Source organism: Trichosurus vulpecula, chromosome 3, assembly GCF_011100635.1.
Source record: "Trichosurus vulpecula isolate mTriVul1 chromosome 3, mTriVul1.pri, whole genome shotgun sequence".
NCBI lineage: Eukaryota > Metazoa > Chordata > Mammalia > Diprotodontia > Phalangeridae > Trichosurus > Trichosurus vulpecula.
Window position 1 is genome coordinate 102627279 of NC_050575.1, and position 19869 is coordinate 102647147.

General features: G+C 43.8%; 2 protein-coding genes and 1 pseudogene across 2 annotated transcripts in view; 2 read left to right on the forward strand and 1 right to left on the reverse strand.

Annotated features, from left to right (window-relative positions):
* Positions 1-1541: 1541 nt before the first annotated feature.
* On the forward strand, positions 1542-16085 carry RAB5IF (RAB5 interacting factor). Its single transcript, XM_036751868.1, has 4 exons — positions 1542-1924; positions 7452-7555; positions 13413-13542; positions 15519-16085. The coding sequence occupies exons 1-4, from the start codon at positions 1811-1813 to the stop codon at positions 15558-15560; spliced, it is 390 nt and encodes a 129-aa protein (XP_036607763.1). The 5' UTR covers positions 1542-1810; the 3' UTR covers positions 15561-16085.
* Positions 9501-10638, forward strand: LOC118841183 (annotated as a pseudogene).
* A 991-nt stretch (positions 16086-17076) lies between the features above and the next one.
* Positions 17077-19869, reverse strand: part of SLA2 (Src like adaptor 2) — a 40287-nt gene continuing 37494 nt past the window's right edge. The window contains exons 6-8 of the mRNA XM_036751393.1: positions 19133-19282; positions 18013-18145; positions 17077-17461 (exon numbers count right to left, since the gene is read on the reverse strand). Of these exons, the coding sequence (XP_036607288.1) occupies positions 17314-17461; positions 18013-18145; positions 19133-19282 (431 nt within the window). The 3' untranslated portion in view covers positions 17077-17313. The remainder of the gene's footprint in view (positions 17462-18012; positions 18146-19132; positions 19283-19869) is intronic.

Genomic DNA, 19869 nt, shown 5'->3' on the forward strand with positions numbered 1-19869 from the left:
CGTTTTAGGATGGTTGGGCCCATGAGAAGTCATTTCTCCTCCTGGTTCCTCAACTGAAGACTTTGAGACTAAGGCTGAAAAGTGGTCACGGAATCTTAAATGGAGAAGGGACTTGAGATATTATCTAATCTTAACTTCATACCTAAGAAAGGATGTCCCCTAATATATGCCTGACTAGTGTTCATGCCTTCTCTGGGAGCCCACTGCCTCTCCAGATAGCACATTGCTCTAGTTGAAAGAGAGCCGACTTCGCAATAACCCTATGAGAAGAGAGTTGTATATTTAGGGTTGTGTAAACTGAAGTTGAAGGTTAAGGGTCTGGTTCATGGTCACAACACCTAAGAGACACAGAGCTGGGATGGGAATCTGCATTCCTGACTCCAGATCTCTGCCTGTGTGTTTTTGTTTTCTTTGGAACTAGGCCTGTGACTTGAGATCTTCACCTTAGTTTCTAGGGACGTTTCTGACCGGCCTGTCAGGGGCACGTCCAGGGTTATTCCACAACTGTCAGGGCCAGTCTTCCAGAATGGGCGGCCAGTTCTATTTGCTGGGTCTATCATCCTTTTTTTTGTTCAGACCCGTGATTCATTGGATGTCCCTGGTATACACGGGGCTCACCTTAACGTGTCAGTCTTCAACCACTATGCCACGCTGCCTCCCCTCTTCCTTTTGATAGCTTTACCCCCCCTCCATTCCTTCTTACCTTTAAATAAATTCTGCTGGGTGTGAGGTGGAGAGGAGAGACCTGGCCTGGGAGTCGGAGACGCGGTTTTGATTCCCTGTGTTACAAAGGATTTTTCCTCTCCTGTTCCTAGTTTCTTTTTTTTAACTGGCAAAAACCAAAACTATTGAAAGAAATACTACATCTAAAGTTAGGGTATAAAATTGTGCCGTATAAAAAGGTCAAGAGACGTAGCTTCTGGGTAATTATTATTATTAAAAGGCGTCGGTGACACTCGAGTGCCAAAGACCCCCGTGGAACCCACACAGCACGCATGCCCTTGGAAGAGTGGGTGCTTCCGAGGGCTTGTTCAGGTTCCTTTTATAACTGAAGGGGGGGAGGGGGAAGGTGGACCAGATGACCTCTGAGCTTGCACGGTCCACTTTATTTCTATGCGTTGTCGCTTTCTACCTAAGAGGCCTTGGGCCAGTTACCTCCCTAAGATAGATTGCTCAGACGGAAGATGAGGTTGGACTTTATTTTCTGTAAAATGCCAGCCACCTCTGAGGAGTTTCTCTAGACACCTGGCGGGGCGGGCGGGCGGGCTAATAGGAAAGCCAGATTCAGGGGTGGGGGCGAAGTTTGAGGAGAAGGATTTACGCACAGCAGGCCCCCAGGCGCGAAGGGACTCTGATCCAGACTAGCTAGTCTCACCCTCTCACTGGCCGCTTCAAATTGGCCCTTTTCTCTTCCCGTAGCGCTGAAATCCACCCCAAGCGGAGTCTGTCACGTGAGCTATGCTCACGCCTCGGGAGAGGGAGGGGGGGACGGGAAGGGGAGGGGCGGGGCCATCCTCACGCGTTGGCGCTTCCTGATCCCTGATTGGCTGCGTAGCACGCCAGCGGGAGGACGCTAGGCCTGCTCTCCGCCCTTCTCGCGTTTGACACCCCCCCCTTCCCCCCAACCCCCACCTCGGATAAGATCGCGCGCATTGCCTGCTTAGTTGAAGGGCGGCTAGACGCGGAGCCGGCTGGCCGAGGGCGGGCTGTTGGGCCCTGTGAGAGGGAGGCTCTGCTCCCTGGCTCCAGTCCCGGCCCAGCGGTAGGACGGAAGGACGGACGGATTGACGGAAGAACGGACTGAGGGAGGATGAGCGGCGGGAGGCGGAAGGAGGAGCCGCCGCAGCCGCACCTGGCCAACGGCGCCCCGAAGGGCTCGGCCTGGAGCAAAGCGCTGCGGAGCGACGCGGCCTGGGAGGACAAGGTGCGGGGCCGGAGGGGGAGGGGGCCGCGGGCAGTACGTGTGTGTGTGTGTCCGCGCGCGCACGGGGTGGGGGGAGAACCTGTCACACCGGGCTAAGAACGCGAGTGCGTGTGTGCTCACACGTGAGTGAACGGTCTCTGTCACCCTGGTGCCAAGGGCTGAAAGCATATGTGGGGTGTGTGTAGGTGGGGGGACCTATCATCTTGAGGTAGAGAAGAGCCCACGTGCGTGTGTGCTGGTGCCCGTGTGTGCAGTAGGATTTGTCTCCCTTGTTGCAAGGGGTTAATATGTATGGAAGCGGGGGAGGGAGGAGAGCTTAGCGCACATACGTGTGTACCGCTGACCTGTCACACTAGGGCAGAGTTCGAAAGCCAGTGTGTGCCTGGATGCGAAATGACCTGTCACCTCGGTGAAAAGGTGGAACGATTTTTTTTTCATGTTTATCGGGGGCAGTGTGGGGGAGGTTGAGAATCATATTATATTGCACGAGTCACATCACCTCTCAGGCCTCAGTTTCCCCATTTGCAAAATGAGGTAGGGCTGGTTGAGTGAATGTGCTTGATAATTTGTTATCGGTAGCAATCACCAAGCGCCAGTATTTATGTAGCACTTAAAATTTGAAAGTGCTTTACACAGATTATTTCATTTTATCCTCTCAACAACCCCTAGAGGTTATCCTCATTTCACAGATGAGAAAACTTAGGCAAGCAGAAGATAAGTGACTTGCCAAGGGTCACACAGCTAGGAAGTGAATAGCTTTGGAAGGAGATGAGAAGGGAGAGGAAGATTATGCATTCTAAAATGAAGGGGTAGCACTAAGTGGCCTCTCATATTTCTTAAAACGCTGAATCTCTTATCCAGTGATGTATGAATGAGGGAGGTGAGAAGACCCGTTACCCGACAAGGCAAATGTGAATATATTTGCATATATCAACTTGATCACAGAATTTCAGAGTTAGAAGGGACCAAATCATCATCTAACCCTGTTTGAAGACCTCCCCATTCCCTACCAATCAGTTCCACTTTTGGAGGGCACTAATCATTAGAAAGTCTTGTGCAACATTAAGGATAAAGTTGTCTCTTTACGATTTCCAACTACTGCTCCTGGTTCAGCCCTTTGGGGGGTAGGGAATAACAAATAAAATAAGTCTAATCTCTCTTTTTTTGAAAACAGCTATCCTGCTCCCCCCTGAGTTTTTTCTCCTTCAGGCAAAAAATCTCTAGTTCCTTCAGTTCACCTTCGTATGTCATGAACTTGAGACCCCTCACCATCCTGGTTCCTCTCTTCTGGACATTCTAGTTTATAAATGCCTTTAAACTGTAGCACCTATAACTGAATAAAATACCCTAGAGGATGCCATGAGTGAAGGAGACTTGCGTATGAAGAGCTTGTTGGGAGACGTGTGAGAGTGTGATTGGACATATGAGAGGTAGAATTATATCAGCTTTTGAAGCATTAGATAGAAGGCCAGATATGAGTTATGAGATATGATATGAGATATGTTTATGAGGGAGGGGAAACTAGGAAAGGAGACTGTTACCTTGGTATGAAGTGACAGTGAGGAGCTATGTCATGCCTAGAGTCCTTGAATGTGTGAAAGATAGTATATGTGTAGGAAGTGTAGGAGTGTGGGGTGCAGATTGAGAGTATGAGAAGAGGTATTCCCCAGGGAGCTGTGTGTGAGAGGAGATGTAGCATGGTGTAGTATAATGGAATGATTGCTGGGTTAGGGTGGATGTCGGGACAATTTGGTTCTAGATTTGTCCGTCAGTGACCTGAAAGATAGCTATTTCTGGACTTCAGTTTTTCCAGCCTATAAAATGCAGGGACTAAATTAAATACTCTCTTACAAGCCCTTTCAATCTCTGATATTTTGTGATTCTGTGTGTGTGTGTGTGTGTGTGTGTGTGTGTGTGTTTTTATGGAATGTTAATGTCACCCTGGGAAAGGGATGTGCCTGTGTAAGGAGGGGACAGGGACCTCAAAGGACTGAGACCTAGAGTGTAGCTGTGTGTAGATGTGTCCCTGATCCCTATATCTCATATGCCTTCCTTGAACTCACCCCACACACACACATTCTGCATCGTCCAGGGTGGAAGGTGGGTAGGACCATACTTGTCCTTATTTGGAGCATCAAAGAGAGAGATAGATCTAGAGAGAATATTGAGAATAAGCAGTTGAGTGTGTTGAGGTTAGGGTTAATATTTCTCTCTCTATTCCCCAAAGCTGACAAGGTTGGGGCTGGGGTGTGTACCAAGCTGTTCTCTGACTTCATTTTGTTTATTATATCTGGGACTTTCAGGGCTGGGCTGTGCCATTTTGAGTTTTAGATCCATATCCTCTTGATTTTCTGGGACCATTAAATCAGATTCCTCTTCTTTTTTTTGGTCTTCATTTCTGACTCTCCCAAGGTTCCACTTGGCCTCCATAGCCCTGGGCATACTGGCCACTAGCCTGAGTCTCAGGGTCACTAAATGTCTGTGCTTTTGCCTTGATTATTAGAAATTTGATGACCAGCAGTTAGATAGGCCCTATTCTGGCCTAACTTACAGGATTCTGTGCAAAAGTTGCAAAATCTGGAACCACTTGTTTGTTATCTCCCCTTTATAGCCTTGGGCAACTTTTTAGATCGCTTGGTGCAAGCAGTGGCCTTTAGACCTAAGTACAGATAAGAAACTAGAAATTGTCATATACTTCTATAGCAGAACTCTCCTTTTTCATCTCTTTAGACATGTTGAGTTCCTTTTATGTTAGTTCTGGCACCTGCCTCCAGTGGCTTTTAACATGTATGGTTCTTGCCTGGGGGAGAATGATTAAGTGTGATGGAAGTCTTATCAGTCAAGCCTGACTATCTCCTCTGCTCCCCTGTTTGGATCTTTATCTGTACTATTGTACTAGCCTCCTCTAGTTGGTCTCCCAGCTTCCAATCTCTTTCCTCTCCAATCCACCCTCCCTGCTGTCAAATTGAAATTCCTAAAATGCATATGACCATTTCCCGTCTCTGCTCTAAAATGTCTTATGGCTTCTTATTGCCATCTTTCCAGCTCTAAATTTAAACTCCTATGATGATCATATATCCTGGGACCTCTCATAATGGGGAGGAGAGGTAATAAATATTCAAACTTGGAAATTTGGGGATTGTAATTGTATTGTTACTTGTTATCAATCAAAAGCACCAAAAAACTTAAATTTGTAAGAAATAATGTGATGAGCAGGAATATGATGAATCTGGCCCATCCATTGTCCATTGCAAGTGCTTCTAAATGGATTGCTAGCAAATGCATAGCATTTGCTGCATGAATATTCACAAAGTAAAAATTTCCCCTGGCAAAAATATACCTTATGTTAGCTTCTTGAAACTGGAATAAGCCTTCTTTGAAAAGAAACTTGTACTTGGGGAAGTTTGTATCTAGTATCAGTACTTTTAATATTGTTGAACCGTTATTGATTTGACCTCGTGTTCAAGTTTAGTAGTTGTTCCTTTGGTGTGTATTTTAGCCTACCATGTGCATATCTTTGATCTAAACCCTGATATAGGTCATTTTCATAGCTAAGGCTGAGTTAACCTCTATAAAGAATTAACCTGATAATACGGCAATATAGTATCCCGCTGGTTGACACGCAACAGCTATACAGTTTAGTTCTGTAAAGCTTCCTGTCTGTACAAGGTATCTAAAGGTCAGATTTCCACATCTGAAAGATGTGCTAAGGCTAGCAAGAGTTTATTAAATGTGTTGCTGCCATCCTAGCAGGAATTCTTGGAACCAGTTTTGTTTTTTCTTAATCCACTGTCATGCTGGGAGGGGGCCTCCCCCATGTGTCTTGGGGCTTAAGTTACTCAGCTTTGAGTTGCAAAAATGTTGGCATTTCCAACCTCGAAATTTGTGCATGTAGTTAATTTAAGATTTTTGTACTTAATGTTCTCATGTGACAATAAAATACCAAAATTTGCAAGTCACTCTAAGAGTTGAGAATTGTAATGCCCAGTGTGTCATCCTGTAAGGAAAAATAAAAGTGCTTCAAGTAAACTGGAAAAAGAAAAGTAATATGTTGCCAGTAACAGCAATATTATACGATGATCAGCTGTGAATGACTTAACTATTCCCAGCAATACAATGATCCAAGACAGTTCTGAAGGACTTATGATGAAAAATGCTATCCACATTTAGAGAGAGAACTGATGGAGTCTGAATGCAGATCAAAGCATACTATTTTTTTTACTTTATTTTTCTTGGGTTTTTTGGTCTGTTTTATAACATGGCTAATATGGAAATATGCTTTGCGTGACTGCGTAGGTATAATCTGTAGCAAATTGTTTGCCTTCTTAAGGAAGGAGGAGGGAAAGAATTTGGAGCTCAAAATTTTTTTTTTTTTAAAAAGTAATATTTGAAGCTGCTTATAAAAGTCACAAAAGAAATGTAATAAATAACCCTATCGTGTGTGTGTGTGTGTGTGTGTGTGTGTGTGTGTGTGTGTGTGTTGGGGAAAACTTGTCTCATCCTGGGATAAGAGTATGTGCCTGTGTGCACACATATGAGTCTGTCAGGAATATAAATTCATCAGCCTGACTTTTAAAGCTCTCCACAATCTGACCCATCTACCTTTCTGATTTTATTTAATATTACTCCTTTTGTACATACTCCACTCCAAATTGGCCTGCTAGCTGTTCCCCTTAAGGATGTCTCGAATTTACACAAGTGATACCTCATACCTGGAATATATTCCTTCCTCGCCTCTGCCTTAAAGAATGTTTAGCTTCTTTTATGCCATAGCTCAGATAATACCTCCTACACAAGGCCTTTCACAATCTTCTGATACCTCTTCCTCATTAACACAATCTCAAAATTATTTTGCATATAACTTAGTATTTACTTGTGTATAGTTATGTTCCACTAGTGGAATGTAAGTTCCTTGAGGGCCAGACGTCTTTGTATTTCCTGAACCTAGCCCAATGCCTTCCACATAGCCACATAATTGAACTGAATCTACCTAGGTCTTCCCATTTAGTTCCTGATGTATGTACAAAGACTGGAAGCAGCATGAGATATATCCATGAAATCCAAATTACTAATATCCTTAAAAATGTTTCTAATGTGCTGTATAAAGTTGTCCTTGGCCACTAAGGCTATTCACTACATTCCTTTTGTAAACTGTATAAGCAGTCTCAACAAAGTACTTTTAAAAATTTGATACTTTGGCTTTCATTTGTACTAACTTTTGTGGGGGAATAGTTATACAACCCCGATATTTCCAAGTTTGAAGATTTGTTCCATCCTCCCCTCAGTGGGAGGCCTTAGGATATATGATCGTCATAGGATCATAGATTTAGAGCTTGGAAAGAGCAACCTCCTTGTTTTATAGATGAGGAAATGGAGGTCTAGAGAGGTACCCAAGGTCCCACAGCAGCAGAGGCAGTATTGGAAGCCTGGTCATCTTCCATGATACTAGCATTCTCTTCAGGCTGTCTGCCTGACTTATTGGTCAGCATGTTCAGGCTCTAATTCAACCTATTTGCCTTTTCCACAGGATGAATTTTTAGATGTGATCTACTGGTTCCGACAGATCATTGCAGTTGTCCTGGGCGTCATTTGGGGAGTGGTGCCACTGAAGGGCTTCGTGGGAATAGCAGTGTAAGTCATGAGTTTCCAACATGTCATAGTCTCCATTATTGTAAAACAAAGCCCCTTACTTTCACTGAAATGTAGGACATTAGTTCTTCGGAGAATTACTCTTCTGGCATATAGAGGAATGTGCTAAAGCAAGTGCTCGTCACTGGGAACTGTACTCTCAGAAGTTTCAAAATTGTGTCTGAAAGTATTTATTGAGTAGAGAAAGAGAAGGTGGTGTGGTGTAATGGAGACCTGAGATTGAGTCCTGGCTCTTCTGCTTGATAGCACTGTGATTACAGGCAAACTCCTTATCACCTCAGGACTCATTTACCTCATCTATAAAATGGGAAGAATGCACTATCCATCTCATAGGGTTGTTTTAAGAAAAGCAGTTTGTCAACTTTAAAACCATATAGAAATGTGAGCTGCTATGGTGTCAGCTCTGGACAGCTGAGTCTTTGCCTTGGCAAGGGTTCCTGTAGGTCCCTGCTCTTTAAGGAGTTCAGGGTAGAGGAAGTTGTGCCCTCAAGGTGTGTTACTGTGTTGTCATCCCTTGTTATCTGGAGAAAATCACTGTCAGCCCTGCCAGTACAACCCCTGCCTCTCAAAGGACTCATAGATAAATCTGGTCTGATGTGAGTGGCTCACTTGATTCATGAGCTTCTAAGAGTATGTCTACCTGGCTATAAGACTAAATTAAAGAAGTGTCTTATCAGAATGATAGGGGTCCCTAATGACAAGGGCACTTTTGAATCATGCCTGTGTTTTCTCACTTCATAGGTAATGTAGACCCTCATTCCCCCCCTTAAATCCTGCTGAAAGCAATTCCAGTTGATTGCTTGGAAGTGGGGGTAAAACAAGTGTTGGTTACAGAGCACTGTCATGGCCTGTCACTCTTTTAATCTTTACAGCAGGCCTGTGATATTGTTATCTTTCACATTTTTAAGATCAGGAAACTGAGTCTCAGTCATGGGGCCAGTTACATGGTGCAGCTGGGCCTGGAACCCAGGCTTTCTGACTCTTACTCTCTTGTGGTTCTTTCCACCATCCCAGGATTCTGCCATCCAAAAATGTCGTCCATTATATCAGTTGTCAAGGATCCGTTACCTCCTCAGTGATGCAGATCAAAAACTCAGTGACTTGGTAGATTGTCTTCAATAGTCACAGTGGCAGAAGAGTGAATTACCCTGTAGCCAGCCTTGTTAGTCGAGTTACAGACCGTAAACGTGCAGTGTTACCGCTCTGTTCCTGAAACCTTTCTAGCACGGTAGAACTTGGCCCAAGCTCAATCTCTGTTACATATCTCATTGCCTTCAAGAACTCGGGACATTTCCATGCCAGAATGAGGCATCACATAGGAGCTGAGTGGAAGGAAAGCCTCAAGTGTTCCCTCCCTCTCCCTCCAAAAAGGGTGTTTTCAGTTGAATGAGGGCCTGGCTTTACTTGTATTCTTTTTAGAGCAAGTGTTTCCTCAGCATATACCATGTGCCTGATCCTGCTCTAGACTTTGTTACATTGTAGAGTCTTCCTTCCCAGTAACTGATTGCTGCTACGTTATTGTTGGATTTGGATTTGTGACATCGTTGGTGTAGGAAACTCTCAGGAAAGAAATTCCCTCTACCGAGGCAGCCTGCAACTGTTTCTGCAATTTAGTCTTAGAGAGTTGCCTGAGGAGAGGCTAAGGGGCTTCCCAGGATCACAGAAGCAGTGTGTTAGAGGCAGCCCTTGAACCTAAGTCTTTCTGATTCCCAGGCTAATTCGTGATCTCCTGCGCCAGACTGCTTGGTAACTCATGTTACCAGAAAACATACAGCATCTTTGGGATTGAGGGTGGTATTAAAGTACTCCTTTTAAAAAAATATGAAAGGTACAAATTAACTCTTCAAATACTCCAAGCCCTCACTTTCAGTCTCCTTGTCCTATTTAGGCTTTCTGAGGGAGAGAAAGCAAAACCAGATGAGTGAAAATGCTAATGAGCAGTGAATTGGCCCTGAGCCCAGTCTTGGAAGAGAGGAGGAAAGAATCTCAGAACAAGAGGAAGTGGCTGATCTTCAGCTGTGTGAGGTCAGGTCTCCAGGAAAGGAGATAACTCTGGTGTTAATCCAGATTCTGTTTTAAAATGTCACCAGATATTTATGTAGCACTTTCCAGCTGACAGGAACATTATATTATCTCATATCCTTACAACCTTTACTGATTTCTGTTGTGTGACCCTTGGGTTTGTTTCCTTATCTGTAAAATGGGGATAATAATCCTTGCACTGCTGCCATGAGAACCAAATTAATTAATGTGTGCAAAAAAACCACTTTGCAGATGTAAAGGGCTAGATTAATGTGAAGTTACGATTGGTATTATCGACCAAGCATTATTACCTGTATTTGACAGGTGAGAAAACTGAGACCCCAAGACATTAAGTATTTCTCCCAGAGTCTCACAGGTAGCAAGGTAGAGGACTCAGACTTTGTCTTCTGATGTTTAACGATTCTAGTGTTCTTTATATCCTATCAAATAAGTTCAGCTACTAGAACAATTACTTTTTCTTTGAAACAAATGATAAGAAACAGACTAATGAGTGGCAAGAATTAACTGTAGAAAATAGGCCTGTTTGGAGGCAGCGACCCTGGCACTGGAGATGTGAAGGAAGACATCTTGCAGCTTGTCTTCCCCAAAGAGTTTAGAACAGCAGAAACTCTTCTAAATTCTGAAGTTCACATGCTTCTAAAGCATCAAAAGCAACAGAATGAAAGTGCAGAGGACAAACAAGAACTTTAAGAGGTTTTCATGAAAACTCTAAACTACACTACACGGTTTAGTCGTTTTAAAAACAGGGAAACCATTGCTAGTGTTCGGAGTTTGTTACTCCAGAAAAAGCTCCATAAATTTGAGTTGGCCTGTTTAGCAAACTTTTGTCCTAAGACAGCAGAAGAGGCTAAGGCTCTGATTCCAAGCCTGGAGGGTCGATTTGAAGATGAGGAATTGCAACAGATTCTTGATATCCAGACCAAGAGGAGCTTCCAATATTAGTAATAGGAACACAGCCCTTCAGTGAAGACAGAAGGGAAATTTCCCCAAATTCATCTGCAGCTGAGAAGACCTCAGACTTCCTCCAGAGACCATATAGAAATTTAGTCACAAAAGTTGGTCGAGCCTCCTGTGGATAAGGCAATGTAAAGTCTTGCATCAGCTAGTAATTCGAACTTGTGAACAGTTGTGATTCTGATTGATTCTTTGAATATTTGAGATGTGGCTAAGACTGGGAATGCCATTGACTCTTAAAGGGGCTTTGGGATGATTTCCTTTAATGGAGGGTTTTTAAATGAGGTAGTGGACCAGTACCTAGACACTTGCATCATCCTCTCCATCCCTTCTCTTAAAGGGAAAGAGTGAAGTGGGAGAATTTAGCAAGTAAATACATATGGCATGTTATTGACTACCTCATATCACTGAATTTGGCACTTAATTTATCTTCACATTTCTGGTTTGAATTTCAAGCTATTGTGAAATATTATTGACCCATATTAGAATATGTAAAAATAGCTTGAGTAAAAAGAAAGTCATGTCTCATGGATGATGGAAGGAAAAAATCAAAGTAAACCTATACCTGAATGTTACACCTCACAATCTTGAAGTTCCATATAGTCAGTTTGGCTGAAACTCAGGGAAAAAGATGGAGAAACTACTGGCAGTCTTAGGGCATCACTGTATATAAGTTCAAAGGAGCCTTGACTTAGGAGGTCAGTTTGGCCTCTTGCATATCCTCCAAGCTTCAAGGTTTTGGAGCAGGAGGGAATTTGTGGGATTTTTATCTGACAGTTGCTCTGGGAAAGAGTACTTTCTGAGTTTAAGATAGTCCTTGACCCTGATTTTAAATGCCATCTAATTCAATATAGGTTTGGTATATATCACTGGAAAGTAGTGGGGAGGACCAGAGAAAATGAGACTTGATTCTGGTTAGGTCATCACAACGAACTACCTTTGGGACAGTTTTCTAGCCCTAGATTTCAGCATTGATTTCTGAAAGGTCATGCAAATATTTTTTTGTAATTGCTTCTCCCACACCCTAAAATCTGTTAGTGTAATTTGATCTAATAATAGAGAGGGGGGATTCTGTATTGGATATCCAGTTAATTGTGCAGTTCCTGAGAAGTAAACTTACTCTAGGAAATAAAATTATTTTTCAAAAGAAAATAGGCCTGTTCTTGGCTTCATTTAGACCAAATGATAATATTGTGTTGCTTTACCTCGAGTCTTTACTTCCATACTGTTCTGCCAGTGTATTATACTTATAGGGTACTGCCTTGCCTCCACAATAGATTCTTTCACTCCCTTGGTTTGATACCTTGTTTGATATTCGCTGGAAAGGCTATAGGGAATGTTAGGTGGTTAAAAGCAATATTTTTTCTCTCAGCCGAGCAGGCTTATCATACTTGCTTGGCTTTTAGTTCTGCCTATCACTTCACTTCTTCAGCTGGCTTAATTTAGGGTTAAGGGGCGGGTTGAGCTCATAAAAGTTGCCCTTTAGGTCAGAATCTCCTGGTATTTCTCATCCATCACATCACTAAAATGTTTTTAAGTGAAAATATTTAATTATCTCAGCTCCCTTAAGTCACTTGAGCTGAAGTAGGTAATCCTGCTACACTGGGAGGACTGTGCATCCACTCTTTAGATCTTGCGCATTTAGTCCAGTTGCCACTGCTAGGCCACTCTGGCTCTGATGGCTCTACACTGGGGCTTGGCTTTGTTGTTAGAATGGTCATTCTTAAAACAGTGACCAGTCAAAACTCGTTCCAAAGCCAGAGCTGCTTTATTGTCTCTTGAACATGCTAGGTTCATTATTGTGTTTTCGTGCTCACTGGACACTTCCTCTCAAGGAATGCTTGCCTTGTTTCATTATTTGGTAGTTTTATGGATTTAGGTCCTGTCATTCCATATAGACTTAGCTCTTTAAGGGCAGAAACAATGTCGTTTCCTGTGTATTCCCCACAGCATATCTGGCACAGGACCTAGCACGTAATAAGCCTTAATTACCTGAAATGCTTTTGGGTAGATTTTTTTTTTCCTGTTGCTAACGCTGCTAGGGAGATTATAAAAGAATTAGACTATTTTTAATAATAACCATTTGTTGATCAATTGGATGATCTCTCCCATTTTCCACTTAAGGTACATAATGAAGACATGAATGTCAGTTCCTGGGAATGATCCCTGCCCTGATCAGTCAACAAAATTAGATGGGCCAGGAGCCTTAAAACTAAGCTAGAGTCATTTTGGATGCAGGAATCATGGCCTGACCCTGCTGTCTGAATGACGTAGAACACGTGAGCCTGCAGAAAACCTAACACTGGTGCCTCGTGCTTGTTTGGGTGAGGGCAGCCCTTCTGAGAGACTGCTTCCATCAATCATTCTGAAGGATGAACTAAGAGGTGGGGTCAGGGGCTGGAATGGTTCCATGGGCACTTTCCTGCTGCTGCTGCTGAGCAACAGGGAAAGTTCTGAAAGAATTAGGCCATTCTCTTACCAACGCTTGTAAGGAAAAGATCAGCCCTTTTTAGCATGCCAGGATTTATGGTGTAGAACTCGTGCTCTTTGTATTAGTCCCCAGGGGTAAAAGCTAGCTGGGGATGTTTTACTCTTGTTTATTCTATGAGTAAACTTCCAGAATCTTACTAAGAGTTGACCCCTCTTGGCTCATACCTCAGGTGGCACCTCTTGGCTGCTAGAGGTCTTGTAGGCACTTTTTAAAAGCTTAGGAGTTTTTGAAGTTGTTGTAAAGGTTGTCTCTAATTTGAGGACGAAGGGAGCTGTTTTTTACCCTAGGTCTTGTAGAATGTGCTGAATTTTCTGAATTTATGATGAGGCTTAATGTGTCTCCCCCTTTCAGATTCTGCCTGATCAATGCTGGCATCTTGTACCTCTACTTCAGCAGCTTCCAACAAATTGATGAAGAAGATTATGGCGGGACGTGGGAGCTCACAAAAGAAGGTTTTATGACGTCTTTTGCACTGTTTATGGTAATTATTTTCTTTCTCCAAATGGCAGTCGATTCTAGTTATTTCAGTAAATCAGAATCTTTTATTCACATGTTTGGAGAAGATTTCTGAGGTCATCTAAACCAGCCTTCCTGATGGATAAAACTCTTCTAAGAGGAGACCTTGGCAAAATAGCAGGTCCATACTCTCCTCAACTCCCAGGGAATTCACTACCTCAAAAGTGAGCCCGTTAGCCCATTCCATTGTTAGGCAGCTCTGATTTTAAAATTTCCTCCGTATATTAGGCTGAAGTCTGCCTTCCTGTAACTTTTACCCATTAGTCCTAGTTCTGCCCTTCAGGGCTAAGAAGAACAATGCTAATCTCTTCCCTTAAAGTATTAGAAGACCTTGATCTTATCTCCCAAGTGTTCTGTTCATCTGGCTCAACCACCAGAATTTATTCTAATGACATAGTTTTAGACATTCTCTTTATCTTAGTCATCCTTCCCTGGGCATAACTTCAGTTTGTCTATGTCTATCCTAAAATGAGACCCCGGATTTATGAACAATATACTCCAGATGTGGTTTGACAAGAACAGAGAACAGCAGGACTAATCTTTAGTTCTAAACACTAGACTCCTGTTATTGTTAGCTAAGGTGGTACCACATCAAACTATGTTAGGAACCACATTATATAGACTGACTTACTCCAAGTTGTACCATCTCAAAGAGCTGTTTACAATGAATTGTGTACTATGCACATAGTAGGTTAGGTTTTAGGTACTGGATTACAGATGTAAAGCGTGAGGCACATCTTTTCCTCAAGGAGCTTACATTCAAGTAGTTGACTTGAGTGCTTCTGATTTCCACCCATTTCAGATTCTCAAAGGCACCTCTTGTGCTCTGTTATGTCTCGTCTTAAGGTTCAAGTCTTGGCTCTCACATATACGTGAGTTTGATGCAGCTTAGAGTAGAGAGTTGCCTCCTTCCTTAGTCTGCAGGATTCCAGATGTTAGCTTCTGGAGATGGTCTCCATCAGTTATCTTGACCTCCAGTTGTAAAATGTTAGCTGTCACCTGTGATTCTCTGTCTACACCAACAGCACCTAATTATCTACCAGGGACAGCGCTTATGGTAGATATTTTGGCACAACTCTGATCCCGGGTAGCTGTTCCCTTTGCTGCTTGACACTGCATCAGCTGCTTGTAATTTTTAAATTTGCCTGAACACAACATGATTAAGAGGCGAATCTGGAAAAAAAGACTTAATAGAGGAGGCTAGAATTGAGTCCTTTCCAGTTTCTATGGTTCAGTGATGTCCAGAATTGGGAATTGGAGGGTTTTGGGGTTATTTGCATCATTAGCACATTTGGTGGAGATCTAATAGAGATAATTTTTTTTTTAAACTCATTATAGACTCATAGACTTAGTGCTAAATCATCTGGTCTAAACTCAAGGCTCAGGAACTCAAGTGACTTGTATAAAGTCACACGGGGGTAAGCACTAGGAGTAGGATTTGAATCCAGGCCCTTTCACTCTAAATCTAGTGCTCTTTCCACTGTATTCCACTATCAGAATTGATCTATTCCTGTCTCATGGCATCATATTCATAATTCCCTTAGGCACTTCAAATATCCTAACTTGAGTGGAAAGAGTGTGCTAGATTTGGAGTCTGAGGACCTGTGTTTAGTTTCTTAGTCACTTAGGCGTAGTGTGACTCAGAAGTATTATCTTCACTTCTCTAAGCTTTATCCCAGCTAGGATAGCCAAGGCTTGAATATCGCTAAGAAGGTTGTGACTTAGGGTGATAACGTTTTCAAACACAACAGGACCTTATTCCAAATAGCTTCTTTTAGTAGCTTGATTCGTGTGGCAGAAGAGAGTCAGGTCCCCTTTGATCCCCTGAGAAGCACTCTACAGGGAACTGGGAGACTACATACAGCCTGCTCACCACCATTCCTGGAAACCTCCTCAAGATTGCCTTGTGGGATTAATTTCTGCTTCTTATGTCTCCTTTAGGTTGTTTGGATCATCTTTTACACTGCTATCCACTACGACTGACAGGCTACAGCCCACACCTGCTAGCACTGTTCATTCAAAAGGACATTCTAATCACAGGCCAGAAATGTGCCAGTGGTCAGGGGCATTCCAGCCACAAGGAGACTGGTGCCCCATTCTCCCAAACTGAGAATCAGCGTGTTGGTCACCAGTGTTTTATACCAGTGTCGTGTCTTGGAACTTTTAAACAAGCCATCCCTATTTTGAAAACATTACTGAACTGTTCCATCACGACCATTTTCCATGCCTTTATTGACTACCCATCACTAATATGTATTGACTGAATGGATCTAGTAATTTCATTTACCTTAGGATCTGAATGAAATGTTAAATTGTCTCTCGTCTTCCTCGGCTGTCCATCAGGCACACAATTTTAAAGCTATCAATGGCATTTTATGGTGTTTTGAGTTGTTCTTGGACAAAGCATGGCAGAATGTGCGTGGTTCATAATACAGTACATGTCTAATAATAGTTTCCATTGTAGAATGTTTTAAGATAACTTGAATAAATCAGATCTTATTAACAGATCTCCTAAGCCTTTGATTAAAAGTTTGAGAAGCTACCGATGTAGCTCTCTCTTCAAGAAGGGGTTTGCCTTGTGCCTGCAGGCAGCATTCCTGGCCCAGGGTTGCCCAGCTGACTTGGCCTTTGCCCCCCACCCACCTTGACTCAGGCCTTCCTCCTCGCTCTTGGCACCCAGCCAGGCCTAGGCTCTCTTCCCTCTGAAGTGTTACATAGTGGGAACTTAGGCACTGTTTTATCCAGCCCCTTCATTTTACACAGGAAGAAACTGAAGTTCAGGCCAATGACTTGCTTAAGGTTATAGAGCCAGTTAGTGGAAGAAACAGGATTGGAACCCAATTTGCTTGCCTCCTGGGCCAGCATTTTTCTCACCTAGACATTCTTAATGTAAGCCCTGGGTCAAGCTTTGGGTAGAATAAAATTGATGAGACACTTAGTTCCTGCCTTTAGGATATGAAGTTCTACAGGTAGTCAGTGACCCTTACAAAAGCCTGGATGAAGGTTCAGATAGTAGCAATTGCATTTCTGTCCACAAGATGGCGGAAGAGCCCATCAATAAGGCTGATGATGTGATCACCTCCATCTCCCCCAGCCCAGAGGCGGAAGGAGGACCAGGCAGAAATGACAGATGAGTCACAGAGAGGGGACAATGACAAAAAAAAAAGGCAGGAACAGGCCACAGATGGAGCAGCTTAGGCAGGGAGGATATGGAAGGGAGCCATCTAAAGGAAAACAGGACTCGCTCTCTTCGGGGGAACAAAAGTAACAGACCTGGGAAGCTGAAGATTTTCACTATGATATCGAGGCCAGTTTTTAAGTTGTGCTGGAACTTGTCCACTTTGATTCCCAGGCAGCCGCCTTGGGCTTATCTCAAGGCTGGAACCCTGTGGGGAACCGGCTACTCATTTCACCCAGGATGTTGAGGGCCCAGGCCCCACAAGAAGAGAGAAAGAGAGTTTTTGAATGAAAGCATTGGAGTCTTCGCTAATGGAGTGATTTTACTTTTTGTCTCAGGCTTTGGTACATTTCAGTTGAGTGACAGCCAAGGGAAGGCTGCAGTACCCTGACTGAGCAAATTCTAGCTCCCATTTTGGGAGGCACCACTAGCCTATGAAGCCACATAGGAAGAAGAAATGCCCTTAAAGAAGGTCTGCCCAGAGAGCCCTTTTATGTCACTTTCCCAAAGTCAGCAGAGGAGAAGGGCACAGGAGAGCATCTTCCAAGTGCTTTGGCCCTAATTCCCCTTCTTGAGTCTCCCCTGGCCGCTGATGTCTAATGATGGGTCCTCGGTCATGCTGATGTAGGTGCCAATCGCCTCCCGGAGCCCCGCACTGATGGGACATGTGTCACCTGAGGAGGACACCTCTGAGAACAAGAGTGAGCTGTGTGGAGGGAGGAGAGAAAAAGGTCAGGGATCACTGATGTCTTCCACATGCTTCACGTTTCATGTCGCTTAAATTTTGCTCTAAGGCTTAGAAACCTACTACAGTTTCCCACTACTCAAATGTCTCTTTCATTTAAGCCTTCCATCATCTGGTATCCTTTTATGTATCCAGTCTGATCCCTGGTCCCTCAACATGCTCCTAGCCTGGCCAGTCAACAAGCATTTATTAAGTGCCTACCATGTGCCACACACTGTGCAATCTCTCATCACTTCTCTGAATGAAGTTCCTATTACTGTGCCTTTACTTGTGCTGTCCCAGATTTGGAATGTCTTCCTGCCTCTCCACCTATTAAGGCTCAGCTAAGTCTCACTTCAAATAAGTCTTCCCTAACTATTCTAGCACCTCATAGTTTTTAATATTGATTTTATCCCATCGGATTGTTTCCTGCATGTAAACTCAATTTCCCCATTTAGATTGTGAACTTCCCCAGGGTTCAGCACCTCTCCTCCCACCTCAGAGATAGCCCCGCAGTCAGGAGTGCCTCTTACCTGTCCACTTCTTTCCAGTTGAGAGCTGGGCTCTGGACAGACACTGGTGGTGGGATATTCTTCGAAGGAAGCAGGCCCGCTCGATGAAAGGCACAGGGTTCCTTTAGCAGGGAGCAGAGATCATCTGCCATCTCTGGAAGAGCGATCCCGTGTTACTCAACCAGATCTTGGCTCCCCACCCAGCTTAGCCACCACCCATCCTCCTAGCCCAGGAGGAAGCCAGACCAGCTCTCCCTTCCTGGGCCTGCCTGCATCATTTCCAGGGCCCCAGGACAAGGAATCTGAGTCATCATAATATTAGTGTTGTAGAAGGAGACCTGGCCTGCAGTCGAACCTAGGTTGCAATCCTGACTCTGCCACTGACTTCACTGTGTGACATTTGACGGGTATTTTGGTTTTAAGAGTTCCTTACAGGTCTGACAGTCTAATGATTATCATCACTCACTGTTTATGTGTTAGACATACTAAGGCAACTTGGGGTTAGAATACCACCCCCCAGTGATGATGACCACCACCCCTACCCCCACACACTAGACACCAGGGCAGTGCCAGATGGATTTTCCCCTGGAGAAAGGCCTGCTAAAGCAGATTCCATGGGAAATAAATGACCTTGCCAGCTGGGAACTTAGAGTGACAGAATACAAATTAGGAGGGTCCTTACAAGTCCTCTAGTCCAATTCTCATCCTATGGAGGAGTAAAAGGAGACCCAACAGAAGAAGAAAATTGCCCAAGGTCAATTAAGATAATAAACACTTAGCATCTATATAGCACTTTCAGGTTTGCAGTGCATTTTATGTATGTTATTTCATTTGTTCTCAAAACTGTGAAGTGAGGAAAACTAGCTACTAAGTGTCTAAGGCAGGATTTGAATTCAGATCTTCCTTAGCTTTAAGTGCCATTTACCGTCAAACTCAGGACTAAAACTAAGATATCTGGAATCCCAAGTCCAGGACTCTGTCCTGCGTTCTATGCTTCTCAACATATTTTCCTGGGGGTGTGGAAAGGGAAGGGGGACTGACTGCACCTGATTGGGATGGTGTCTGAGGTCTTTCCTTCCCTCCTTTCCGTGTCCAAGGACCAACTGGTTGGCCTGCCCAAACACTGGATACAACCTCATACCTGTGTAATGGTCCACCAGGGCTTGGAGCGAGGGGAAGGTGAAACGGGGAGAGATGTAGAACCATCCATTTTCCAGGCGATTAATCCGGTAGTGTCTGACTACATCCCGAGAGGAGGGGCGGTTCAGCCTCACGGACAGGGAGTAAGCACCTATAGGAGGTAAGGTGAAGGAGGAAACCCCTGAGGTCCTCGAGGGTGAGGCTGAGGCTCCAAACCCTTCTCCAGCTAGCTGCAAAAATGCCTCCGATCTCGATCTCTGATAGCTGGGGACTGCTGACCTTAGGTAGACACAGGGTCAGGAGCCAGAACAGGGAAGGAGCCACAGCTTGGTCCCTAACTCAACTGAAGACCATGAAGAATTGGTTGTGATTATGGGAAAAAGAATAGGTTGGGCTGGAGTTATTTTGTCAGTCTGTCAGTCAGTCAACTAGCATTTGTTAAGCACCTACTTTGTGCCAGGAATTGTGTGAAGCTCTGAGCATACAGAGAAAGGCAAAACCAAACAAACCAGAAAATGCTGCCGAATGAAATTTTTTTTCATGAGAAATTTTTGAAGAAAACCCTAATATTGATAAAGTATTTTTGAGGAAAGTCATTGAATGTCCCCACCAAGGTTTGGATAATTGGGAGAAGAGACACCTGTTCCACAATGATGAGTCACATTCCCAAGGACACCCTATGTCTCCAGGACTCCCTTGTGTCTGGAGTTCCTGTCCCAGCTGGACTCACACAACCAA